This window comes from Pteropus vampyrus, unplaced genomic scaffold (assembly GCF_000151845.1).
Source record: "Pteropus vampyrus isolate Shadow unplaced genomic scaffold, Pvam_2.0 Scaffold329, whole genome shotgun sequence".
In the NCBI taxonomy this organism is placed as follows: domain Eukaryota; kingdom Metazoa; phylum Chordata; class Mammalia; order Chiroptera; family Pteropodidae; genus Pteropus; species Pteropus vampyrus.
The window spans coordinates 457,218-484,810 of record NW_011889110.1 but is presented as its reverse complement, the minus strand read 5'-3'; the positions used below and the strand labels follow the sequence as shown (position 1 = coordinate 484,810).

The window sequence follows — 27,593 nt, the reverse complement described above, 5'->3', positions numbered from 1 at the left end:
CCTCCTCCCCTCCTCCCCTCCTCTCTTCCTCTCTTCCTCCTCCCTTCCCCCACATCCTTCTCCCTTTCCCGCTCCTCCCTTCCTCCCTTCCTCCTCCCTTACACTGGTTTTTGCCGTCGCTCCACCCTTTCTGTTGTGCCGTTGGTGTCATGGAAACACCAGGTTCTCAGACTCGGCCCGCTGGTTTCTGCCTTTCCAGGTGAACGCGCTCATCAAGCAGCGTGAAGGCTACGCCCCGGGCACAGAGTTCCACCGGTGCAAGGAGATGTCTGAGTACTGTAGCACCCTGTGCCGTCACCTCTACCTGTTCCCGGGACACCCTCCCACGTGATGCCATCTCCCCGTCGTACATGCCAGATCGAGGCCACTGGACCACCGGAGGCGTGGTGGAGCCTTTTCTCTTCAGGGTTACGTTTCTGTCCTTCCCCCTCAGGGACTGGGAGTCTCCCGGGCTGGTTTCACACACCTGTCATCTCCACCCTTGGGTCCGGGACTGCAGGCCGGCTCCTCCGGTGTGACGCGCTGTCCCTGTGGCGCTGGCCCTGGACTGTTGCCAGGAGCGTCAGGCTGCAGCAGAGGAGCCTGTCGGGAGGTGTGAACACGGTGTCTCCGCGAGGAGGGGGCGTGGGGGTCGCCTCGTCGTGTGTGCTCACTTCCCGCCCCAGGGCTTTCGTAGGTAGCACTTCGGTCACTGTGGCTCAGAGGTCTCCTGTCTTTCCTTTCATTCTCCCACCCCCATTTGTCCCAGAGTGAGAGTTTTGGGGGGGTCCTCATTTAACGTAGGCATTTCTCATTCGGCTTCGAAGGGGCAAACGGGGCCAAAGACACACACCCTCTGCTGCTGGGCGTGCGGCACTGACCTGTGCCTGCCTGCAGCACGGCAGGGCCACCCGCTGGAAGGACAGTCTTCTCAACGCCACTCGTGGCGCCTTTAGACTCGAGGAATCCCAGCCGTGAGCAGAGGTTAGGGTTTGCACGCCCGCATCTGTAGCTCGTTGATCTTTGCCCATGGAAGTTCCAAAGATCCTGTCCTCGCTGCTTCCTCGGAGCTTCGTTGCGAGCCGAGCCTGGCAGAGTGCCAGCAGAGGCGGATAAGAGTGGTGTGCTTCCTCATGTTCCGTAATCTGTGTCACCTTTTTTCTCTCTATGAAATGTCCCTTTCTGTAAAAGCTTCCTAGTTACTTTCTGCTTCTTGTTTCTCTGTCTTTACCTTCATTTCGTCCTATTTACTTCTGCCACCATTTCGGTCTAAACTACTAATCGGATTATTTGGCTGCTCCAGGATGTGATGTAGTCCTTTGTTCCTGCTTTCTGTTTCAGTATTAAGTCCCTTCTGATTTTGTGTGCCATTTCCCCTTCCACCTCTGTCTTTCCGTTTCAGGGAGGCCGTTGTTTCTGCAGTGCATGGGATTCGTTGGCTCTGGAAGTCGTATTTATCTGTGCTTGTATGAAGCTTTCCTGCGCTTGAAGGTCTTCTCCTTCCACTCTTGCCCGTTTCAAGCTGATGTCTATGTGACAGGTTTTGGTTTGGGGTTTGTAAATATAAATCTGATCGTGTCACTTCTGTTTGGAATCCTTTGGTTTCCTATTACACCTCAAATAAAATCCAAACTCTTTGCTTTGGCCTGGAGGGCTCCTGCCTTTCCCTCTGACCCCCAGTGAGTGCTGCTGTCTCTCTAGGTGACAGCTCCAGTGGCTTCCACAGTTTCAAACATTCAAGATCGTTCCTGTCCTAAACCTTCACGCTCTGTCGGGGTCCACTGAGTGCCACGCCTCACCGCTCTTGGCTTGGGTGGCTTTATTCAAGTCTCAGCCCAAATGCCACTTTGTTGGGTAGGCCTTCCCAGGGCATTCTCTCTCTAAATGAGCTTGTGTTTATTACTACAGCCTGTTTAATTCCTTGACTGCAGTTTCGGCAGTCTGTAATGAATATGTTATATTTGCTTCATCTGTTTCTTTCTGTCTCTGTGAGGGCCAGAACCTTGTCCCTTTTGTTCACCAGTACGTACCCAGTGCCTGGCACATGGCAGGTCTTCAATAAATGTTTGTTGAGAGAAGGAAGGAAGGAAGCAAGCAGGCAGCCCTAGCTAGAATACTGACCATACACACAGTTTGGTATTTGTTTTCATGTGTTGTTTATCCACTGGCATTACTAGCTCCTGAAGACGTGTCACGTGTGAGACAACTTCCTGCACATCCCCCATGGTCTGGCACGGTGCTCGGCCGTTGCGGTAGTCCAGGTGCTCAATACATACTTGTTCTGTGAGCCAGGCAGTTTGGAGACTTGTAGCCAAGTCTTGCCTTTGGGTCAGTATCGCATGGAAGTATTTGGGTGATGGAACTTTTCCACTTCCCACTGCCAGGATGTTGTGTTGCCATCAGGTGCCAAATAAATGCTCATATTTATTAGTGCCGTGTGCCTGGTGTCTCTGTGTCTGTCAATAATCTTATGAAACCCCCGTTTTTATTTTCTTGGCCCCTTCCGACATTCCTCACCACTACCCAAGGGCTGCCCCTTCCTATTTTGTTGCCAGATCTTCTTCATATGTGCGGGTCCCCACCTGGGAGGAGGCCACCTTAGTAGTCATGGCCACAATCAACTGCCCAAAGTATGGCAGCGCTGGATTTCACCCAGTTAGAGGCAGAAGAGTCATCAGCAAGCAGTGTTGGTCCTGGACTTAAATTTTGGGATGAAGGCTGGGGAAACATCGGGCTGGAATAGGAGGGTGATGAGGTCTGTAGGGTTTCTTATCTCGTGTGGTCCAATTTGGATTTCAGGTTTTCTGGGGTAGGCATAGGTTGTAAGAATTCTAGGGCAGCTAGGACGAGATCTAAGCAGTGGGCTGTACGTAAGTTGGGGAGTTCTTGGGGTACGATGGATCTAAGTGCATGCCTGAAGAGGCAAGTGCCGATGGGCCGCGGGGGCTCGGCAAGAGACCGGACGTTCTGTAGGAGCCCTGGGGTGGGCAGCAGCTGTGGGGCCTGGGGGTAGTCGTTGAATCTGAGGGGAAGAGTGGAAAGGGACTAAGGGGCCTCAGAAGCACGTCGCCCAGTGGAGGGAAGGGAAGTGGCTGCAGAGGAGCACTGAGGGCAAACGGGCAGGCGGAGTGGACTGGAACTGGTAGGTTGATCAGAAAAAATGGATAACGGGGAGGGAGTGAGGGAGAGAGGGGCGCAGAGTCTGGGAGAGGTTAAAGTACTGGATCGCTGGAGTAAGGAAAGTACCCTTTTTCAGGACAGGAAAACTTTTTGAAGGGGTGATGTCTGGGATTACAGAGTGGCATCTGCCTCTGAGCTGGATTCCGTGTCCTTCCCACCGCTGCCCTTGAATAAGGGTATCAGGTTGACTTCCAGAGCTCCGTTCCCTCCCCCCTGCTTACCTCTGCCAGGGATTCTCTTCTAAAATTATCCCCTCCCTGAGCTGGGGGCTGGAGGGCAGCTTTACTCTCATGCGGAAGAGAACAGGAAATGGAACTCAAGAGAACAGGAAATGGAACTCAAGAGAACAGGAAATGGAACTCGGGAAACTGAGCAAGGGGGGCAAGGCATCTATCTACTCTGAGGAGGGAGCCACCCAGAATCGTTACAGCTGACCCAGGGCTGGGGTATGTCACGGGCACCGTGCTTGGTGCTCTCCCATCCCCCCCACAGTGCCCGGAGGTAGTCACTTTCCCATTTTACAGGAGAGGAAAATGAGGCTCAGAGACTTCGATTATACCAAAAAATAAAAAGGGAAGAAACGTAGCTTTGAGGGCATAGACTTAGAATCAATTAGAATTTCAATGTTAGCTCAGCCTTTAAAAGATGTTGGAGACCTTGGCTAACCTCATACAAGTTCAGTCCCCTTATCAAAAAATGAGGAACGTTGTTTCTACCTAAAAAGGGCAGAGGATTTACTGTGAGGACATGTGGTAAATCGCAAGGTGTTAATGCATTAACTCTCAAAATGAGCAGCTGTTTTAATAAGACTTAACATTCATTCCGTGCTTGCTGCGGGCAAACACCGTGGTAGCATTTTTGTGCATTCTTTTATCTCCCTAACCCGAGTTGTGGGGTTACTGCCTTTCTGCGGGAACAGGTCAGGATGTGAAACAATCTCACCTTAACAATATTGCTTCTATGACTGCCCAGCACAAGGTTTTCTCCACACTCTCTGGGGCTATAGATTTTTCCCACTGAGCTGAGAGAATAAACGTGAGACCGAAGACTTATTCCATCTTAGCCCTCGTTAGGTAGAGCATAGAGAAAAAGTGTACCGTGCTTGCAAAACCAGAAGGGGGAGAGAGAGGGCTGTCCAGTGCAATAGGGAAGGCCTCATGCAGGGCATGACAAGGGACCGAGGATTTTTTTTTTTTAGAGCACCTGGAAGGCAAGGGCCAGTAAGGAGTAGTGGGGAAATGACTTAAGTGGGTAGAGCTACAAAGAGGAAGTTCAGAGGAAGTTGCGGTCGCCTGGGAGAAATTTCAGAAGCAGGTGGTCATGGGTTCCACACACAGCTGCGTGTGCAGAGAGAAAGTGATGACCAGAAACCCCTTTACGGTATACTGCCCGGCAGGTTGGGGAGGCCAGACTTGGAAGAGATGGGAGTCTCAAAGGCGTAACCCTGGAAGAAGGTCTGTGCTTAAACAGATGGCAAGAGGCTGGCTCGTTCACAGCCACCCACACCCCAGGACACACTTCCTCCTGCATGGGTGTCCCATATGGTCACTTTCGACACCCTTCAAATAGCAATTCATAAGCCTATGAGTTGTAACCTTTTAGTATCGTGGATCTCAAGAAAATATTTAAAACACCAGAAGAATGCATATATCATACACTATACATACAGGATACATCCATGCTTACACATGTTTCCAAATTAGGAGCTCTTCACGGGACTCCCCAGAAATCCACCTTTGGCCTTCCGTGTAGGAACCTAAGCCCTGTGACCGTGGTGGGGAGTTAGGGGAAGGCACAGCTGGCATTCTAGTTTCTCGTTCTCTTACAGGAGGACACTCCACAAGGTTTTAACTATTTGCAATCTCAAACTCAAGATAATTCCTCTCAAATCCTTGGCACTAGCAGCTGGAGAGTTCCGTGCCCCTCCTTACTCCAGAATCTGGTTTTCGGAGTTGCAGCTGATGCTTCTACTTGACTTGGTCGAGTGCGAAGGCTTCCCGGTCCCATGGAGCTCTGCCTTCAAATCTTAGAATCCATAACCACCACCTGACTTTCTCAGGAAGAGTGAAGGAATAATAATAATTGCCTTAGATAATTTGTTTCTTGGGATTATCAAGAACCTACAGAAACTGGCTACTTTTAAGAGAGCCATACTCCACAGTTGAAAATCTTTCCTATTTCTGAAGCCCTTCCAAAAATATAATTTCACTTTGGCACTCTATTTTCCTTATTAAGAGAGTATTCCTTTTATCTCACACCAACCACTTAGATCTTTGATTTTCCGCCTGCAGAGAAGGCGGATATCACAGAACTTTCAGTCCCTCAAAATGGCACACGTTTGCCATCTTTGCGGGTGGATTATAGGCCTTCGGGCTTGTAGGATTCACGTTGGAAAAGGTGCTTTCAAGGGTATCCATCTTCCCAGCTGCTTTGGACAGTTCATTAAGCCTAGATCAAAATACCCTTGTAGACCAGCTGTGTGGTGTTCCTACCCTGTTGTCCCTGAACTTGGACTGTCCAGGGACAGACTCCGCTTGGTGATGGATCCTACACCACACATTGGCTTGTGTTTATAACCTCTGTAGTGAGGAGTTCGCAGGGGAAGGAATGTCCTAGGAAAATTGGTGAAAGAAGAAAAAAAAATGTGATGCCAGATAAAGTAGTTTGTCCTTGGACAAAAATTATTTATTGACCTGAAAAGGGAAGAACAGCAGAGTACTTCCCTGTCATCTTTTAGGTCTGTCAGCTGGTTATGAGAAATACTCCCTCACCTGCTGGTTATGAGAAATACTCCCTCACCTGCTCTGTGCCCCCCTGCCCCCCGCCCACTGACCCTTCTCCTCTGTTATCTAATCGAGACTTAGGCGAGTGCTTCCCAGGCCACACGGGGGCTCAGGCCCTCCCCATAAATCCAGGTGGAGCTGACGCGTATCAGTCTGGGAAGTGGGAGAAATGCCAGAGCTCAAGGCTACCACCACTGCTTCCCACGCCGCCCCACACCCACTGGGTGACAAGGGTGGAGGTCAAGGGGATGGCACCGACACGTTATTAGCAGCCCCTGGCACACAGCGAAGACAGAGCTGGAGGAGAAAACTGAAAATCGGATGGGCTGGGAGAGCTGGTGCGACAGATGAGGACTAGACCTTGGGAAGATTCGGAGCTGAGAATGACCCGGTAGGGAAAGATGGAAGAGCGGCGCCAGTTACTGTCCGGGGTGAGTCACTCTCCAGTGTTTCCAGACCTCGATCACTCCATCCAGCACCCCAGCCTCACCTGTCCACATGCTGGAGAGGGCAGGTGGGGCACACAGCGTGCAGATCTAGCGCACTCTGTGAGCACGGAGGTGGGAGCATGCTAAGCAGTTTTCCACTGGTCTGGGCGATATTTATAGAGGACCGGCACCTTGGGGCTGGAAGCCTCCTAGTGACTAAGGAGGGGGACAGTGCTGCTGGCCCTGCTGAGGGAATTCCCTGCGGGGCTGTCCCTCAGGTTCACATCCCAACTCCTCCCCCGCACGGCTCTCACACCTGTTTTGACCCCAAGCAGATCAGATGTGGCAGTGGGGGGGGGTCATGTGATGGAGAGATGGCTATAAATAGCGGGGGTGGGCATGCTGCCCCAGACGCCTTGGGGACAGGCAAGAGGACAGGCTTAAGGAGCTGTACTGGGGAGAGGACGGGGGCAAGCAGGCCAAGGCCTGGCCGGGGGAGGGAGCATGAAGCCATCTGAGTCCCAGCGGCGTGGGGGCGAACAAAGCTGGTGGGGGAGTGCCCCCCAATACCAGTACATGCCCTTCGAACACTGCACCAGCTACGGACTGCCCTCTGAGAATGGGGGCCTCCAGCACAGGCTCCGGAGGGATGCAGGCCCCCGTCCCAGCGCCCACCCCACGCAGGTAAAGTCCTAAGGAAGCAGGTAGGGGAGGGGGTGGGTGAAGACGCAATGGTGTGATGGATGGAGGGAAATTAGGAATTGGGGGGAAAGAGGGAGCAGTGTTGTCTTTTTCACTTAAAAAAAGGACACAGCAACGTGTTTAAAATACGACAACCCTTCGAAGGCCTGGGCCCAGTTCCGTGTGCCATGCCCGAGAGCCACACGTCCTTTTAGATAACGTTTCCCGGCGGAATACTGAGTCCTACGGGGGATGGCAGAGCCACCCATGCATGACGAGCCCGTGCTTACATAAGCTACATGAGTGACTGGCCAAGGAGCCCACACCTCTGCGTGTGCAAGCTCCCTCACACCCTCACCCACACGCGGCACCACCCTACACATGGCGTTTTCGTTAACCAAGCCCAGACACCAAGGCCTGTCAGCCTGGAGCCCCCTCCCCCGAGCTCTGCTCTGCTATGGCGCTCAGTGGGAACCAGCCAGCACGGACTTGGTGCCTTCAGTGTTTGCCAGCCCGGTCTGATATGGAGCACCCCTCTACCTCCCCTCCACCAGCCTGGGACCCGAGGGGGTGAGATGGCCTGCGGAAGGGCGTGCACTGAGCACCATGTGTAGTGTCTCCTCTCTGTGTCCCAGGTGGGGCGTGGAGGGAAAGACTGCCTCCCTCGGTCACTACCAACCTCATCCCAGAAGACGAAAGTGCCATGAGCTGGGGCTGTTAGCGTGCGCCTGTCCACTGCTCAGGCTTCAACGCGCTGCTCATGTTGCGAAATCAGATCTCTTCCACCCAGGCTCTCCCAGACCAGCAACTTTGGCCTGGCCTGACCCTGGCCCCAGAGGACTGCGTTAATGCAGTGGGGGTGGGGCAGGCCAAAACCAATTAGAGCCACACCTGGGGATGCGGGGGTGGGGGCTACCAGATCCGAGGGGCGCTGTCAGCTCCCTTCACCTTTCTGGGGAGCATCTAGCTACCCTGCTCTGGGAAGAAGAGGATCAACTTGCCTTCTCAGGGCTGGTTCCTATCGGTACATACAAGTCCAGGGAGTGAGGGACGGGCTTTCTCCAAGCTGGGCTGAGCATCCGAAGGCCTCCACTAGGGCTAGACGCACCAAGGTACACAGTGCAACCAAGAGTCATCTGCTGGTCTGTCCTCACCCTGCCCACGTCAGGATTCCTAGGAGGGAAGTCAGTGCGAGGGGTCTGGGGATGTTAGAGAGACAGGCTGAGATACAGCAAGCAGAGTGACACAGAAAACATCTCATGGACGCAGATACCCAGTCTTAGCACAGTTCTTCTATCTCTACTACAGAGTAGAAATTGGCCTCCTTGATCAAGGCTGCCATCGACCACGATGAGTACAGATGGAGAGAGAGAGAGTGAGGATGGACAGACAAGGGTAAAGAGTGGGAAACGTGCAAATGGAGAGTGGGGAGTTGAGGGCAAGGAGGACCTCAAAGGGACCCTACACAAGGCCCTCAACACCCAGGATTTTAAAAAGCTGCTCATTTTTTCTGTGCATCTCTGTGCTTCCCTCTGTCCATTCCTTTTGACTCCTCCACAAGACAGACACTTCTCATTCTCCCCCTGTCCAGATTTACGGCCATCACAAAGATCAATTCTCAGACAAGGAGCAGGACATGGGGATGCCCAGGAAGAGCGGCTCCAGTACTACCGTGGACAGCAAGGATGAGGACCACTACTCTAAATGTCAAGGTGATGGGGACTGAGGAGCACGGTGACCTGGAATAGGAGGAGGCACACGGCTTAAGAGAATAACTTGGATGTCCGACTGCATTTATACCCTCCTCCCACATACACCCGCAAAGCCCTCCTCCCAGTACTAAGGAGAGGCATCTCTCCCCATCTTCTTCCCCACCCTCCCTCCCACCCAGCCGGAAGAAATGAGCCCAGTGGGGAACTGGACCTTGGTGCCTCTGGAAGGGGTGGGGGCAGAGAGGTGCAGAGAGACTCCGTGAATGAGATATCTAGACAAGACCCCCATGCAGTCCTCAGTTACATACCCCAGTAGTGACATACCCCTTTCTCCTCCTAGACTGTGTCTGCCGCCTGGGGCGTGCAGTAAGGAGAAAATTAGGGGAAGACTGGATCTTTCTGGTGCTTCTGGGGCTGCTTATGGCTCTGGTTAGCTGGAGCATGGATTACGTCAGTGCCAAAAGCCTTCAGGGTAGGTTTTACCTGGCCCCACCCCCTCGGCCTGTCCCCATACTGTGGCTGTGTCTAGAGCCCCCACCTAGGATAAGCCAGAAGGGCTCTAGGAGTGGGACGGAGACCAAGAGCAACCGGCCCAAGACAAGGCCAGACCAGCCCCAGACCATCTATCCTGCCCCTCCACCTGCCGCCCGCCACGCTGTGGGTGCCCCCTCGAATACCATGACCTACTCACCCTAGTTTTTCCAGGGCCTTCCCAGTTTGGGCACTGTAGGTCCTGAGCCCCGGGACCTCCTCGGGTCTGGTGGTTGGTCACTCTGTGGCCTCTAACATCGGTGCCACAGTCCCCCCACACTCCAGTGTGGCTCTGCCAGCACCTCCACCTCCCAGGGGTGTTGGGAAGTTGAGCGGGTGGGGGCGTCTCCGGCGACCTGGGGGTCCCCATGCACGTGCCAAACGTGAATAGCGCCATCTCGCGAGGTCAAACGGGACAGCCCGCCCCCCCTTCCCCTGCGCATGCTCCTTGCACTCAGTCCTTGCGCAGCGTGGGGTGACGGCAGCACCCCAGCCAGACACGCGGAGCCCGGCGCGTGTCTCTGCAGCCTACAAGTGGACCTACTACCAGATGCGGCCCAGCCTGCCTCTGCAGTACCTGGTCTGGGTCACCTTCCCGCTTCTTCTCATCCTCTTCAGTGCCCTCTTTTGCCACCTCATCTCTCCCCAGGCTGTTGGTAAGAACTCTCCAGCGGATGCCCCACGTCTCCTCATGATCTCATTGTCCTGCTGACCCTCCCATCCCACTCCCTCCCTGGCGCAGCCCTCCTGGCAGCTCCTGCACCTGCTTCGCCCCGGTCGTCCCCACCACAGGCCTCTCTCCCCTACCTCCTCCGTCCCCATGTCCCCCGTCTGGGTATTCATCTCCCTTTTAACCTCTGGCTTGAACCTGCAGATAATCATTTTGTCACCCTTTTAGGATCTGGGATCCCCGAAATGAAGACAATACTTCGTGGGGTTATCTTGAAAGAATATCTCACCCTCAAAGCCTTCGTGGCCAAGGTCGTGGCCCTGACTGCAGGGCTGGGAAGCGGCATTCCTGTGGGGAAGGAGGTAGGTGGGTGTCACAGGGGCGGGAGGTGGGCAGCCTGCAGGCAGAGGGCAGCCATGGGCGCAGACAACGTGGCATGGGGACGAGAGCCAGGGCCCGTCCTGTGCACTGTAGGATGATTAGCAGCATCCCTGGCCTCTACGCACTTCATGCCCGTAGCAGCCCACAGTTGTGACAACCGGAATGTCTCCACGCATTGCCAGATGTCCCCCAGGGGGCAGGATCTCCCCTCTAGTTGAAGATCACTGCGTTAAAAATGCTCCAGGCCAATACCCTTGTTTTAATATGCAAACGCTGAGACCTAGAAGGAGGCTGTGCTTTCTTCAAGGTTACACTCATGCACATTCTTGTCCCACTATGGTCGTTAATCCACACTGCAGCCAGAGTCATCTTTTCAAAGTGGAATCAGTAATGTCTGACCTTTACTCAAGAACTTCTAATGGCTTTCCACTCTTAAAATAAAATCCACCCTTCTCACGGGGCCTCGGAGGCCTGTGGTGGCCTGGCTCTTCTCTCTTTCTCTTCTCTCCTCGTAGGCTGCCTTTCGCTCACCGCGTTTGAGTGACAAGGCCTTCTTCCTGTCCCTCAGCCACGCAAGCTTGCCCCCCCCCGCCGCCCTCCGCCGCTCAGGGTCCTGCACTTGCTGTGCCCTCAGCCTGAGACATTGTCCTGACTCCCACGTGGCTCACGCCCTCATTTCAATAAGGCACTACTCAATTGCAGCCTTCTCTGAGCACCTCTAAACAAATCCCCCATCCCACCCTTGTCTGTCTGTGTCTCTCTGTCCCCTTGCCCTCCCTCAGTTTCTTCCTACCCCTTAGAATTTTCTGAAATGATAAAATGCCAGCGGATCACCTCCCTTCCTCTCTGGGACGATGCTCTGTGAGAGCAGAACTCTATCTTACTCACGGCTCTGTTTCCAGGACCTAGTACACGCCTGGCGCAATGAAATGTTAGTCCACGGAATGCCACAGAGGCTCCCTCCTGGCCCCCTGCTCCTGACCCCTCGCCTTCCTTCTCTCTCCCAGGGCCCCTTTGTCCACATCGCCAGCATCTGCGCTGCCATCCTCAGCAAGTTTATGTCAGTGTTCTCTGGGGTGTACGAGGTAAGGCTGAGGAAGTAAAATGAGGCGGAGCCGTGTGTCTTCAGGATCTCGGGAAGGCTGCCTCGGCTCTGGGCTGGCCACGATGCTGAAACGGGGCATGGCGCTAATCCACGCTCCCTTCTTCTCCACACACACCCCGCAGCCTGTCTACACTACCTGAACCCCCTGTTTAGCGTGTGTCTGTCCAGTAACGCTCCCCTCCTTCTTGCTCTGCACCCCCGCATCGGGGACTGCACACAGCCGGCTCCTCTGCTAACCTGCCAGTCTGCACGCCCCACCACCTCAGCCCCCCTCCACGGTTCCCTCCTATGCTGCCCCTGTCCTTTCGTTGTCCCCGACCCCCCGCCCCATCTCTCTCTGACTGCCTTCCGCCCCAGCCCTCTGCCCTCCTCGTCCTGCGTGCTTCTCTGTTGCAGACCGTGCCTGGGCCGCTTGATTCCCTGGTGTCAGCCTGCGCGGTGGGCGTGGGGTGCTGCTTTGCAGCCCCTGTTGGAGGCAAGTCCCACTTCCTCCCCATCTGGGTTGCCTGAGCACGACTTGGAAGTGGTTCTGGGTGGCTGCCACAAGCTTTGGTGTGGATGGGGGTGCTCGTCGACAGGACCGGTGAGTGAGCATTCAGAAAGTGACCCTCGATCCCAGCTCCTGGTGCCCACACTTTTCTACCCAAGGGCCATGTGTTCTTTTGAGGCCGGCGGCTCTCTGGTGCGGGCGTTAATGGTGGTACTGCCCGTCTGAATTACTGTCCTGTCTCTCTTGCTGTTGACACTCCTCCCCCGATTGTCCCTACCTCCAGCCCTGCTCTGGTGACCGTTTATTGGCTTACATGCCCACCATGTATTTGTCTAACTTTATTTCATTTTCTATGTTTGGCCTTGTGCTGTGAGGTCACTTCCTGTTTGCCAAACTCACTGAGTTTCTCCTGGCCTGAGAATCGTGGCGGGGGAGGTGGGACCACTGTGATTGCCTGTGACTGAAGCCTGTCCTTCTGCCTCATTCCCCACCCTTGCTTGTTCTCCTTTCCTCTCTCTGTGCCCCCTTCCCCAACCCTCCCATCTCTCTCTTGGTCTCTCGGTCCCCTAGTAGCAGCCATACTATTACGCTGACATGCTGACGGTGGGCTGTGCCGTGGGCGTCGGCTGTTGCTTTGGGACACCACTCGGAGGCAAGTGATTTACTCCTGCATCGGTCCACTTGCCTGGTCTTGCCACCTAAACAGTTGATGTCAGCATCCCCGAGTGTAGGTATTACCAGGTAGAATAAGGGAATAACAGAAATAGCTAACTTTTAGTGAGCCTTTACTGCGTGCAGGCGTCGTTCTAAGCACTTTATATTTATTCTGCCAAAAGCCGTATGAGATCGAGGTTACTGAGGACAGAGGTGAGAACTGATTACAGAGAGAGTGAGCGACTTGAGCAAGGCTGGTTAGAAGTAAAGCCGCGAATTGAAACCGAGGCAGGCTCCTGGTCCCCCTACGTGCATTAAAACCCTTTCTGTATTGTCGAATGTTTTTGCCCTCCGTTTATTACATCTTCTCACAGGGGACGCTGTGTACTTTCTTCTCCAACGGAAAACTTGCATTTTGTTGTGCGTTTTTAAGGACGTGGCGGTTTAGATAGACCTTATTTAGACGAGCGGCCCGTTTTAAATGAGGGCTCCTGGTGAGAGTTGCAGGATCATCGTTCCTTGATCGCAGCGTAAAGTTGAGTTTAGCTCTTTCTGCACATGAGACAAAGGGTGACCTTTCAGATTACTTTCCTTGTCCTGAATGACTGTCAAGCGGGCATGGTCGGAGAAAACAGTCGTGTGTGTTTATTTACTCATCAGTATCTTTTGTAACCAGATTAACAGAGCAGGGATTATATGGACCAGTCATTGGATTCACGGGTGACGAAAAGGACACCAACTTGACAATTGAAGAAACAGATTTCAGGAAAGGCATATATGCCTCTTAAACGCACCAGCCGTCAGAGGTAGCTTTTCAGTCGTGAAAATGCGATGGGTCTTTTCGTAGAGGAGTCTTCAGGTAGCTAAAATGGCTTGGCTCCGGAGCAATGTGTGGATGAGCTTTTGGAGTTCACGACCGTGTGTCACGTCACTGGTCCTGACTCTGTGCCGGTGCGCACAGCGTCAGGAGACGAGGTCAGCAAGCACATCGGCTGGCATCCCGTTGGCTCCTCCGTGGCCAGCTCTTGCCGTTGGCATCATTGGTCCTCGTTAGTGAAGGGTAGTGTGTCTGAATTCCTACACACGCTAACTGTTCACACTTCCGTTTGTACCGACTTTCGCCTTCATTTACTCTTTTGCCTTATTTACACAGCGGGAAGAACTAAAGGACATTTTTAGACAGGTAGAATTTTTTTATTTTTGTTTTTAATCCGATTCTTTGGAAGTGAAGAGGATCTGAATTTTCTGCATAAAAGGTGGCTCTTGCCACAGAAAATGTGAAGCGTCGAAAAATTAAGGTGCCTTCTTTAGGATGTTTAAGTGGCAAATATTAGACGTACTTGCAAATGACCGTACTTGACTGGTTTTGATTTATTTTATAAACATAGACTAATTCTAAAAGAACAAATTAGTATTAAGATAACTTATCCACTATCTCGTCTTAAACCCTTACACCTGTGAAAGAAATAGATTTCAACATTCTACCAAAATGACACACATCTTCTTGCTTCCGTGAGGTGCCCTCTGAGCTATGTGCCCTCTGGGGACTGGGCTGGATCCTATGCTCTCAAAGTGCTCACCCTGAAAGGGTGGACAGACAGGCAAGCAAACCATCACTCACAGAAGTACCTCCACGGCAGCCTGGGCAAGCGCAGTGGGAACCTCCGGCTAAGCTGCCTCAGAGGGAGTTGTGGTGACTGGAGCTTTACACAAGAGATAGTGTTCGATCTGAGACTTAAGTGATAAGTAGGAACTCGGGAGGAAGACAGGGCAGAAGAAACGGCATTTTGCAAAGTCAACATCTGGGGGCTGTCGATGAGCATCGCTAGAGGAAGCCGGGGCAGGAGTAATAGGAAATGAGTCTGGACAGGTAAATGAGGGCTAAATCACGAAGGTCCTCGCAGGTCACGCCAAAGAATGCAGATGTCATTCGCAAGGCGAGAATCTGCCCAAATGTGTTTTTACAGAACACGGCTCTTCGTGATGTTTATGGCTGGAACATGTGAAAAGGGTTCTGAGGTCACATAAGTTGAAAAATGTTGTGTCGAACGGGAGAGTTTTCTAAACTGGGAAAATTGTCAGAACATTTGATGTGCCGGCGAGCACTGTGACTATCTCCAGGGCGGCTCAAATTCGGTATCTCCCACAGAATCCCTTTGGCAAGGACTTTGTCGTGGGACTCAGCATCTCGTGGACCTGGCTTTGGGGAATGCTATCATGGATGAAGGGGAGCCGTGGAAGGATTTTGAGCAAGGAAGTGACACAGACAGCTCTCTGCACGGTCATCCAGTCCCTTTGGCACATGCGTGCAGGATAGAGCTGGCCCGTGATTGACAGGATTGATCCGAGATTAACAAGGAGACCATTTTCATGGTCCTGGTGCTAGGTGATGAGAGACTGAACTGGGCAGAGGCAAAAAGAAACAGAAAGGGATGAAATATATGGGCAAGAGAAAGTAAAACTGGTGCGACCTGGATTTTACGGGAGGCTCTGAAGGGTGAGAGGGAGGGAGGAATCCGGGCTTTCGCCCAAGTTTATAACAAGGGAAGTTTGGTGAACGGCCGTGCTTGGTAACCAGAGAGGGAATGCAGGAAGAGAAACAGGTCTGGGGAGTAGATGGCTTTCACTTCGAATGCATGGCGTTCGAAGATCCTGCGGCAGAGCCAAGTGATATCGAATAAACCGCTGGGTCGGTGAGTCTGAAGTTCAGGAATCGGGCCGAAAACGTGGCTTTTGTTAACCAGCAGCCTGCAGCGGGTAGTTGAATCCACGGGCGTAAATGAACTTGAGAGAGAACGTGTATCTGTGAGTAGCAAGAATAGAAGACCAAGGACAAGGCCGTGGCTTGGGCAGAGACCACAGGGGCAGAGGAGAACGGAGAAGAACATCCAGGATGGGAGAAGAGAGCGAAAGCACAGAACCCAAGAGACCAGAGCGTTTCCAGAAGCTGTTTGTGTTTCTAATGCCTTGTTTCTTTTCAGTAGCACATTTTCTGTTTGGCTCAGGCTAATATTAAAATTAGTTCTCATTCCTGAGTATACAGTGACAGACTGTTAGGGGAAGTGTCCCAGAACTACATCGTGGGAAAGAAAATCTAGCCTAGAATTACCAGAAAAAAAAAAATGGTTATAAAATATTCATACGTTGGATAGTTTACACCCAGACAAATCAAAGCCAACTTTGGTTCTGTTCCTGGTAAAGAAAAGGAGAGAGACTTTCCCCATTCTCCGCCGTGTCGAATCCTCCTCTTAGGGCGAGGACCAGAAGGGCGGTTGGCAAAGCTCTGTCTGCCCCACATTCCCCATCTCACTCTGTTTTCTGAAATTCCACCCATCCTGCCCTCTCCTGCTCTCCTTCTTCCCTCTCCTCCCTTCTTCACACCCCTCTTCTTCTCTCTCCTCTCTCCCCCTCTCCTCTCTTTTCCTGTTCATCCTTAGGACAGGCATTGAGCCTGGTTATGTACCAGGCACTGTATTAGGTGTCAGGGTCCAGGGGACTTTGAGTCCCAATAAGGGAACTCAGAGACGTAAACTAATTACTACATCTGACAGTGGCAGGTGCTCTGATAGTTCCAAACGCAGAGAACGAGGTGAGGGAGGGACTTTTCCTACCTGAGGAAGGGGATTAGGATGGCTTCCCAGAGACGGTGACATCGGGGCTGACCTCTAGGAGTCTTCTGCCAAAGTGCTGCCACTATTCCACGATGGAGTAACTGTTGGGCCACTCTCCCCTGTGACTGTCACCTATGGAAGAGAGGGGCGGGGGCCCTGAGGTATTTAAGAGATGTGCCTTTGAATATACAACAGGGAAAAGAAAGTGGCTGGCATGTGAGGTGCCACCTGAAGAGGGAAGAAGGTGGAGGAGGCCGGTCTTTGTCGGCCGGAAGCCGTTCACCATGGAGAGAAACGGGGAGACCAGGCTTCGCTGTTTCACGTTCTGGGGGCCAGGCCTCTTCTCCATTCATCTAATTATGTGCTACATTTTCTCTCTGGTTTTTTGATAAAGAGGAGGCTTAGCTAGCTAGGTTTTAGGTAGTTTTTACTTTGCATCTAATCAAAGTCCACTCCCTTATTCTTAATATGTTTAAAAATTTTCTTAGCACCTCTCGAATCTTGCTTTCTGTGCCCTCAGAAAAAGTTCCTAGCTTTGTCCCTACCAACCCTTGCTATTTTTCTTCATCTCTGTTTCCCCATTTTCTGCTCAGGTATCTGTTTTCAGAAACAATACTATGTAAGACTGTCATTAATTAGTTTTCCTCTACCTCACCCCCCTTCTTAAGTATAGTTGTTTTTAACTTCTAGCCTCTTGGTTTTCCCCCGTTATGGTCCTTTTAAGTCAAGTTTTTAATATTAACTTTTTTTTAAATTGCGAATGAATCCTCTCCTCTCTTTTCTTGGAATACTGAGTACTTTCAGCTCTGTGAAGCCCTTTCCTATTCATTTCTCCTTCTTTTAACTTTTTTTTTCCAATTCCAGCTGACATTTGATATGACTTTGTATTAGTCTCCGGTGTACAGAATAGTGGTTAGACCCCTAGTCATTTTTCTTATTTCGTTCCAATGAAGCTGTCCTAGGGTCCCCGGTGCATGGGAGGAGGGAGCAAGATCGGAGGGGATGTTAAGGAGGGTCCCCCAGTAACTCTAGGGCTCTGCTTGGCCGCTCTGAGGAGCCCCTGTTCTGGGTGATTTCTCTCTGGTAATTCCCCTGCCGAAAATTTTCAGTGACCCTTTGATCCCTGTGGATGTCTGACAGGTGTGAATCCCACCCAATCCTACTTTTTCTGGAGAGGGCACAACCAACTGGTCCCTGTGGGTTCGGGGTCCCCCATGTCCCATCATCTCTGTATCTTGTCAAACCCCATCCCCGGCCCGCGAAAAGCGTGCTTTAGAGCAGGGGCTCCAGGAGGTCATTACTTTCCCCCACCGTGTCCCCTCGTGATCCAAGCTCAGGTCCGCGGGCTGGGAGGGTGGCAGGGAGCCTTCAGCTTTGCATGCTCCTGACCCCACTTCTGTGCCCCGACAGGAGTGCTGTTCAGCATTGAGGTCACCTCTACCTACTTCGCCGTCCGCAACTACTGGCGAGGGTTCTTTGCCGCCACGTTCAGTGCCTTTGTGTTCCGCGTGCTCGCCGTGTGGAACAAGGATGCGGGTAAGGGGGGCCCTGGGGTGGGGGCCTGTGACGTAGGGCGGCTCGTAACAGGGCGTGGAGGGAGCCCCTGCAGGGACTAAGACCCAAGGGTGTAGGACCGGTGGCTAGGTCTCAGAGTAGGGGCGTGTGGCTGTGCACAGGGAACGGAAATTAAATAGGAGACGGTGGGCCTGGTGGGGGGAAGGAGTTGATGCCACGGTCCCTCCATGATGCTCTGCCTTTCTCTCCTACAGTCACCATCACTGCTCTCTTCAGAACCAACTTCCGAATGGATTTCCCCTTTGACCTGCAGGAGCTCCCAGCCTTTGCCATCATCGGGTCAGTGGGGTCACCTCCTCTGGGAGTGGTGAGCTGGGGGCGGGTGCGGCATTGGATCGGAAGGGACCCAGGTGGGGAAGAAGGTGGGGCGGACACAGCTGAGGTTGTAAATTGGTTGGGGGGAGGCAGGTAGAAAGGGAAGGAGGTTGCCTGGTATTTGTTCCCCCCATGGCTAGAACCGAGAGGTGAGGGTGTCATTTCTGTGTGACGTACACCCCCCAGGATTTGCTGTGGGTTCCTGGGAGCTGTATTTGTGTATCTGCACCGCCAAGTCATGCTCGGTGTCCGAAAGCACAAGGCCCTCAGCCAGTTCCTTGCTAAGCAGTGAGTCACTACCCTGCCCTTGCCCTCCCCACTGGCCTTCTGGTTTCTGCAAGAGTTCCTCTTTTTCGATCTTTGTGGAAAGCATCAAATGCCTTTCCATGGCTTGGAATCAAGTACAGAAGCCCTGAGGCCCCATGTGGGGAGTGCGTGGTTTCATGTCCCCTTTGAAGACGGCGTTTTGGTGGCGAGGATGTGCTGTGCGTCAAGAGCCGAGACTATGTGGGGCTGCAGGAGACTGCAGCCTGCCGGGGTCCAGAGTGCTGCCCACCGTGGGTTGGCGAAATTCAGGAGACAATTCATTCCATTCCTTTCTCAGCCGCCTGCTGTATCCAGGGGTCGTCACCTTCGTCATCGCCTCGTTCACCTTTCCACCAGGAATGGGTCAATTCATGGCTGGAGAGGTCAGCTCTAAGGGGGCCTTGGGGTGGGAGTCAGGTCACTGAGCCCATGACAGGGACTAAGCTGGGACCTGGATGCATGGAAAAGAGGAAACAGTACTGATGTCCCTTGGGCTTCTGAGCACATGTACTTTTTTTGCCCAAGGGTAGAATCCGTCCCTGAGTAAAGAGCAGAGGGACCCTTGAAAAACGAGATGGGGAATCAGTTCTCTGAAAAGAGGAAGTACCGAGCATCTCTGGAGAACTGACCCCTTTGCTTCCTCCTCTCCCAGTTGATGCCTCGTGAAGCCATCAGCACCCTCTTTGACAACAATACGTGGGTAAAACACATAGGTGACCCTGAAAGCCTGGGCCGGTCGGCTGTGTGGATCCACCCACAGGTCAACGTCGTCATCGTCATCTTCCTCTTCTTTGTCATGAAGGTACCTCAGCCAACAGGCCTGACCCCCTAAGCTTCTGTTTTCAACCCAGGGTTTGCACAGGGTAGGAGAGGGTAACACTGCATCTGCTCTTCACTCAGCCTGAAAAGAAATAGCTTGGAAACCAGAGCATAAGTAAATCACTCATATGTACGTGTGAACAATATTTAGGTGGTTTGTTTCATTCATGTCAACTTATAGATGTTGCCTTCCAAAGGTTCTGCTTGCTAAATTATTAAGACATCACAGCACCCAAGTAAACAAAGACAAGATAGAGTTTAGCAATATAGATAACTGTTTAAAAATCTCAGATAAATTAACCAAATCCCCCACGTATTAGATAATTAAGCACTCCATTCTCCTTCTTTCTGATTATCCATTTTTAGATAATTTGCATATCCCTCCCCAAGAAGATTAAATATTTAAATCAATTTTATTAGTGACTATAAATAATTTTTATAAATGTTATTATCCTCTGTTTCGGTAGTGAGCCTGCGAGGATTTTGCCATTCCCAGCCACTTCCTTCTAACTCCAACCAGGAAACAAAAGCTCATCTCTTTTTGCATGTTTTTTTTCTCAGACCTGCCCGTCAAAGATCATGTGTTGTAGACTTCTCAATGACTACCTTATACAAAGATATTTTTATTTCCACCCCTGGTCATGACATCGATTACAATTGCTGATTGCATTGTTTTTTTTTTCTTTTTTGATGATTGCCTTATTACGAATAGTATGTCTTGCCTGAATGAACATTTTCCTCTGCATAGTAGGGCTCTCATTTAAAAATCTTTCCACACTGAACTTGCCTGCTTTTGAATACCTCGCTATCAACTTAGTCTCATTACTTTTTATGAGTCTATATTTCCTCAGGATATGAGTCATGAAGTGACATTTACATTGTAATGGCTGTAGTGGGTTCATTTATTCATTTATTCAAGAAATGTTATTATATACCTTCTAGTTGCCAAATATGTAATACTTAATCCTTGATATTTGACAAATCTTATGCTTAAGGTTGAAAACAATTATTTAAAATTCCTTCTCTGTGTGTTGCTACTCATTTAATGTGCTCGTCAATAGTCTTACGATTAAGGCTACCTGGTGCTTAACACACCAGGTTCCAACACTGTAACTTACATTCTTAGGATTTGCTGGGGTTTCTAGAAGCCATATTTATATATGTTCTTCCCTGTTTCACTCCAGGTAGGTCAATTAGGTCTCTAGTGTCCACATTTTGCATACTCATGATTAGTTACATCTTTTTTATTTTGATCATATAAGTTCTCAGTGTCTCGTTAGGGATTTTTTTTTTTTTTTGGACTTTCATTATAGAGTTCGTTTTCCCTAAGTTATAAATCCTAACTTCCCATAATTGGTTAAGTATACACACCCATCTGTAGTAACCAAGTCCAAGTTTTGATGGCATCTCAGAATAATTGTGTTTTTCTGATCTTCCCCTAGACCGAACTGTAAGGTAACTTTGGGATCACATATGCTTTTAAAATGTCAAGCTTTTGAAATTTTTTTGAGAAACAAAATATTGTATTTTTTCAACATTTTTCCTACACCTCACTTCACCTGCTAGGATTCCCAGGAATATATCTGGATTCCAGCTCACAGATTAAAGTTTATTCCGAGAAACCTACTGGATTACATAGAAAGACTCACCTGGACGTCACTATTATTAACTTCACACTGAATTACACCCCCGATAGTGTTTACATCATACGTTTATCAGGAAAAGAAATTCACACACCCCCTGGGCTATATTTCAAGCCCAACAGTTTGCAGCAGGCCTATAATATTCTATAATATTAATGAACATAAAACCATTCATTGCTATAAATCCATGTTATTACTTAGTTATCACTGCTTCTGGCATTTTTCACTGTTCTATCATTGGACACATAGGTGTACTCTTATTTTTTCCAGAGTGTGGGCAATAAATTATATAGCCAAATGAAAATATAAAAGTGATTAAAACTACAGATAAGATCTCAGTTCAGATGAGATCTCAGTTCCCATCTTTTATAATATCCACGAAGGGAACTTGCATCTTCCTCAATCTTAAGACATTGAAAGTATCATGATGTTGTGAGTGAGGAGCTTTTACAATGAGTGTGAATGTACTTACAACTTCTCAGTTTCCCTTTCAGTAAATCTCACACGATTACCTGGTATGTGGCGTTCTCAGCACAGCCTGAGGCTCTGTCAAGTTCTTTTTTGTCGAATCTTCATATCCTCCTTCTGAAAGGTCTGAAGCGGAATCTGTGATCTCATTTCCCAGTTCTCTAGAACTGGGCATTTAAAACCTTGGGAGTTATTTGTGTTCAATGTCACTTTCTTTCTGGATCTTTCTTTTCAAGAACCAATAGCTCAAAAGTTGGCTAATGTCATGTCATTCTTCGTGCTATAGGATTTGATACCTCAGAGTCCTCTGATCCTGATACTGTTCTTACACATCTCTTGGAGACTAATCTAAAGTTCATCCTCTGATATCAGACGTATCGGCCACCTGTTAATATGTAGTACTGGAGCTTTTAGATTGACCTGAGCCTACAAAAATCCCTAATGGCTTCTCAAAATCCCTTATGTACATATTCCAAAGAGAATAGATCAAGGGGTCTCAAACTGTTACGGGTCAGAATCACTTAAGAAGCTTAAACTGCAAGTGCCTAGAAGTCTGTCTCCAGATACTCTGACGTGGTGGTGTCTGGTCGTCTATAGTTTAAGCAAATTCCCCATGAGCATTACCATTGGGTGTTTCAGCAAATGTTAACTCTGAGAAGCCTTTTCTGCTTTGCACCAATACTAGTTGACCAAGCTCTCTCTTCCTTGCTTTCTTTCCTTCCTTCCTACTGACCTACTTACCTACCTACATCCTACCTGCATCCTACCTACCTACATGCACTGAGCACTATGCCAGTGCAGAGAGAAGGCAGAGATGACAAGATACACTCGTGTTACACACTCAAGGAATTCTCAGTCTATATTCTCTTCATTTGTACATTTAACTTTTCAGTTCTCACCTGTTTTAGACAGTGATATTTTGACATGAAGAAGTATGTATTTTGCCTCATCTCAGAGTTTCTGGGATGAAACCTCCTCAGAACCTTTGTCACTGCCTCTTGAGGTCAGCCCTAGCTCACGGGATTCTTTCTGAGTTTCGAGAAATGAAGAAATTTATTTCTCGTTTGCTTGCAAGGCAATTGGTGCAGTTTTTTAATTGCAAATATTTTGATCCTGGCAATTTGTTCCGACTTTTAGTTGTTATCATCTTTCACCAAATTAGTTTGAGACTGGAAGTGACATGCAAATTTATTGCTTAATCTATAGATCATCTCATTTTTTTATTTCTTTTACAGATATTTCAAAAGTTCAACCACTACTCCTTCCTTCTACTCTATTTCTCAGTTCTTTTGCATTCTTTGCCACAAAAGGCTCATATTGCTTTTTCTAAAATTATCCTAGTTTCTATGAGAACACTACCTGACAGAGTTGGCCTTGGAGATCTTTTCTGTTAAACTGGCTGACTCACCTGGCTTTCTCAAGGTGCCCTTCCACTGCGGCCAGCCCAGATCCGATTTTTTGATCCTTTGTTCAGAGTGATTTGCTGTCACAGGAAATGTCTCAGGCAGGATAGTCTTCACTGCAGATCCCCGCCCCACACCCCAGGTTCCCCATATGTAAATGGCTTTGTAAACGACCATATGGAAATTTAATTAGTCACAGAGTAAGTCACTAAGACTTTTAAGATGTCTGCTACTTAGAACTGGGGATCCTTTTCAGAAACATAATCTGACCAGGAAAAGGTGTCTTTCAGCTTCATACGTTTCAGGCTGCTCTGCTGAGGTGACCCTTTGAAGTTAAGAGGGTGTGCAGTGGGCTAGGGCCCTTTTGGGGTCAGCGACAGAGGAAACCTCTGGGGCCCCACTCCGTGGTCTAGACTGCTTAAGGGCAAATATAATTAACTATAGAAGGGTTTGGGGTTAACCACCTGGAGGAACTTTCTTATAGTGTTGTCTTTGGTAATTTCTTGGCCCGAAAGCTCCAGGTATTTTGGTTATGGAGGAAAGGGGACAGACAGGGTGGCTTCCAGGAGGATAAGCCATCCCCAGATTTCTGTGACTCTTGAAGCAACAAGGAGGAAGATAGTGGGGGGGGGGCAGGGGGCGCTGAGAGTGCACGTGTGTCTCGGGTCTAGTGGAGAGGGTGTCCTGACGCCTCTTTCTACCCCAGTTCTGGATGTCCATCGTGGCCACCACTATGCCCATTCCCTGCGGAGGCTTCATGCCTGTGTTTGTGCTGGGTAAGTTCTGATGGGGAGCCTGCGATCCTGCTAATAGCTGGGGAAATAAGGAAAAGCCTGGAATGCTGGGAGCTTGTATTTGGTCTTAGCACCCGAGAAGGGATGAGCTCTGAAAATGTAAAGTGTAAGGAACTTGGCTCTCTCAACACCTTCCTGCCTTTTGTCCTTCCTCCAGGAGCTGCATTTGGAAGGCTGGTAGGAGAGATCATGGCCATGATTTTCCCCGATGGTATCTTATTTGATGGCATCCTCTACAAGATTCTGCCTGGGGGCTATGCAGTGATTGGTGAGACACATCCCGCCCTCCTGTAACCAAGTACCGAGGCCCTCAAACGCCCACACTTAGACTCTCCCGTGACATCTTCATTCCAGGCTACACAGTATGGTTTTAATTTAATGCTATTAATTCAACTTTTATTCAGATAATCAGCCCTGGGTTCTGACTCTCATTCACATTTATTGAATGTCTATGAGACTTAGTTTCTTCATGTAGAAAGGGATTACAAGGATTAAATGAAATAAGAGGGATGAAAGCACCTAGAATTATGTCTGAATGTGTATTAAGAGTTTTGTTTTTCTTTTTTCCTTCCAAAGAGTCATGGAAACGATATTGCAGGTGACTGGCTTGGCTACCTTCACCTTGCAGACGTGCTAATATTGACAGGACTTAAGAGCACATGACTAATTGCTAAGAAGCATAGGCTCTGGACTCCTCTCTGCCACTTATCCCCTGGATGACTGTGGACAAGTTAGCTGCCTTTCTGAGCTTTATTTTTTTGTTGTTCTAAAGTGACTTCTGAGATATCGTACAGCCTTAACATTGTGAAAGTCTGTGATTTCTTTCTTATTATGTCTGTTAACCCATCCAAGAAAAAACAGTGTCTAACACAGTGACTAATATAATCCCCAGAACTGCTATGCTTCCTTCCTCCCTCCCGACTTCACCGAAATCCCGAAACATCCAAGGCCGTGCCTCCCCCAGATTCAGGAGCAGTTCCAGATTTCTTGCTCATATGATGACCTTACTCTGCCATAAATTGTTGCGTCAGAACTTGAGGTCCAAAGTAGAATGCCGTCACTGGGTTTGAAAATGCTCTCAGTTAAGAATGATCCAAACTTTCAAAAACAAGGAATAGATAGGACGTCACTGTCTTCATTTTATAAATGAAAATTCGGGTACCTGTCAAAGATTTTGTGACTTGTCAAGGTCATAGAATGAGATCGAAATGATGATTTTTCTAGCAGTTCAGCATTCTAACCCCTACTCTCAGCAAATGGTGTATTGGCACGGATGAGGGTCGTGTCCCCTTATTCTGTGTCACTCCCATCACACCCCCACGGGCCCCCCGTGCCACGGCAGCTCTGAGCCCCCAGTGCGTTCCTGTGTCTCCTTCTAGGAGCAGCAGCCCTGACCGGTGCAGTGTCCCACACGGTCTCCACAGCTGTGATCTGCTTCGAATTAACGGGTCAGATCGCTCACATCCTGCCCATGATGGTGGCTGTTATCTTGGCCAACATGGTGGCTCAGAGCCTGCAGCCCTCCCTCTATGACAGCATCATCCAGGTCAAGAAGCTCCCCTACTTGCCTGACCTTGGTTGGAACCAGCTCAGGTCAGGGACACCAGCGGGAATTAGCTCAGCTCTGATGGGGTGCGGGCGGGAGATTCCGGGGTTGAGATCGATGTCAGGGCCAGTGTCTGGAAGACTGCTTCCTCCTCATTTTCATATTCCCATGTGCTTAATAAATACTGTGAGTGATCCGTGCATGGCAAACCTCATGGGAGGAATGGAAGGGACATCAAAGGGACGGGCCTATGGCGGGGCTAACTCCCTCACCCGCCGCCCCCCCCCAACACTTTTTCCCTCCATAGCAAATTCACGATCTTTGTCGAAGACATCATGGTACGTGATGTGAAGTTTGTTTCAGCTTCTTGCACGTATAGGGAGTTGCAGACCCTGCTCCAGACCACCACAGTCAAGACTTTACCGCTGGTCGATTCAAAAGGTCAGTGGGAGGGAGGAAACCGACTCCTGAGCTCCAGGCCAGACCTCCGGTTCCACGGAGGTAGGGGAGGCACTGTGGCCTGGGCCACCTAGTCTGCAGCAGGAGGCCCAGTCTGGGCTCCTTAGGGAACAGGATCATCCTCGAAGAGGGGAGAATACAGCTGGGACAGAAGCACAAGAAGACAGTCAAAACCCAGTTAAGAGAACGCAGTCAGTTCTCATTATCCACTGTAGGTATGTTCTGTAAAGCCGCCATGAACACTGAGTTAAGGACACGCCCCCGAATTGCTCCCAAAGGCCATGCAGGGTTAGGTTCCCGCAAGTCTTTGGCCACATTTTCTTCAACTAATTAGTGCATAAACGTGTTGAATGAACTGATTTCTCTTCAAAGACACCTTATTTAATATATGTTCGTCATGCCTGAACGAAACTTATCTAACACACATATTTTCCTCATAAGGCACATCACAGCCTTTATGCTTGGGGGCAATTTCAAACGGCAAAATCAGCAACATAAAACACATAAAAGCCAAAAATGTAGCATTAAATGGACCACAGAAAGAGCACTTGTTTTCAACAAGAGACCTGAGAAAAAAGAAGGCAGAGCCTCGCTTTGTTCAGCCTCAGCCGAGAATGCGGGTGGGGAGCGATTCAGATTTTTTGTTGCTCTGCATGTGTCTGTGAATGACAGCCGAAGCAGTGTGCATATGAATTTCGGGTTACAAATATTATTTTAGCCAGTAGGAGAATTCGCAAATAGGGAATCCGCAAATATTGAGGGTTTAGTTGTAAGTCCAACGGCCCCTTACGTGGTTCTCCCTGCTACTCAGCTAGACGATAGCTGTTCTTTAATGCCCAGTTCGGGAAGCCGATGACACTGGCCAGGTGGAGGAGAGGATGGTTTTAGTGAGCAGCGATTCCATAGCTCACTTCCTTCACCTCCTTCCTGCCCGCCTTGGGCACTGAATCCTGCTCTGTGTTATTTCCTACTGTGGTTTATAGATCTGTGTCTAACCTTCCTCACTAGATTGGGTATTATTCTCCAGGATAGAGATTACAACTTCTGTCTCCCTCAGACTGCCTCCTTGTAGGTATTTACTAGATATTAAATAACTACTTGTCTGATGTTTGAATTCGTGTAATAGAGAAGAATCACAGAAGGCCATCTGGAGCCATTAAAATTGTTAGTTTTGATTTTCGATAATCAGAGTATCCAAATTGCTCAAATGAGGTTGGTTTTATATTATCCCAAATCCCAGATACCTTCTAAGTGGACTCTAAAGCAGTGTCTCCTCCTTGGAGCAAGGGAACAGGCAGGGAAGTGGCCGATTTCCTAATAATGACTAAGACTTAACGGTAAGGTTTATCTCAATACATTGCTGCGATTTTATGGCCTTAAAACTTAATGAAAATGTTAATTATAGCAGCAGAATTTCGACCTTCCCGGGAAATGTAGGCATTTTATTTATATCCTAGAAGGACACAGAGTCTTTAAGTGATTAAACGCCAGATATCCTTGTAGACTTCTCTCAGAGTATATTCACATCTCGGCCTACGTGAATGGCTTTTAATTTTTTTTTTTTTTTTTTTTTTAGAGAGACGGAGTTGATTAGCCTATTTTAATACCAAGTGCATCTACTTGCAAACAGGCTATACAAAAATAAGTGCAAATTAGCACCAATTAGGGTACTATCAACTGGGCCTCTGAGTGCCAAATGAGTGAAATGGAAGGGAAGGAAGGGGTGGAAGATTTTTGAAACGGGCTTTTAGGGGGGCACTGGTTTTCTGTCCTTGATTCCGTCCTGCTGACCGGGGTGGAGTCGGGGGGTGCTGGTAAGGAGCAGGACCTCAGGCTGAGCTTGGATCACCCCCAGATTCAATGACCCTGCTGGGCTCCGTGGAGCGGTCAGAGCTGCAGGCCCTCCTGCAGCGCCACCTGTGTCCTGAGCGGAGGTTGCGGGAAGCCCAGGACCTGGCCAGGAAGCTGTCTGAGCTGCCCTATGATGGGAAGGCACGGCAGGCTCGGGAGGGGCGCCCCGGCTTCTCACCCCAGGGCCGGCCGGAGTCCTTTGCCTTTGT

At 49.8% G+C, this 27,593-nt stretch overlaps 1 protein-coding gene across 1 annotated transcript in view; it reads left to right on the top strand.

The window, feature by feature from the left end:
- Positions 1-6,796: 6,796 nt before the first annotated feature.
- CLCN1 (chloride voltage-gated channel 1) overlaps positions 6,797-27,593 on the top strand; it is a 27,582-nt gene continuing 6,785 nt past the window's right edge. The window contains exons 1-16 of the mRNA XM_011378065.1: positions 6,797-7,054; positions 8,643-8,763; positions 9,104-9,235; positions 9,822-9,950; positions 10,193-10,326; positions 11,353-11,430; positions 12,514-12,592; positions 17,616-17,741; positions 17,975-18,059; positions 18,282-18,383; positions 18,700-18,784; positions 19,054-19,203; positions 23,441-23,510; positions 23,686-23,796; positions 24,908-25,121; positions 25,382-25,515. Coding sequence (XP_011376367.1) covers positions 6,875-7,054; positions 8,643-8,763; positions 9,104-9,235; positions 9,822-9,950; positions 10,193-10,326; positions 11,353-11,430; positions 12,514-12,592; positions 17,616-17,741; positions 17,975-18,059; positions 18,282-18,383; positions 18,700-18,784; positions 19,054-19,203; positions 23,441-23,510; positions 23,686-23,796; positions 24,908-25,121; positions 25,382-25,515 — 1,930 coding nt within the window. The 5' untranslated portion in view covers positions 6,797-6,874. The remainder of the gene's footprint in view (positions 7,055-8,642; positions 8,764-9,103; positions 9,236-9,821; positions 9,951-10,192; positions 10,327-11,352; positions 11,431-12,513; positions 12,593-17,615; positions 17,742-17,974; positions 18,060-18,281; positions 18,384-18,699; positions 18,785-19,053; positions 19,204-23,440; positions 23,511-23,685; positions 23,797-24,907; positions 25,122-25,381; positions 25,516-27,593) is intronic.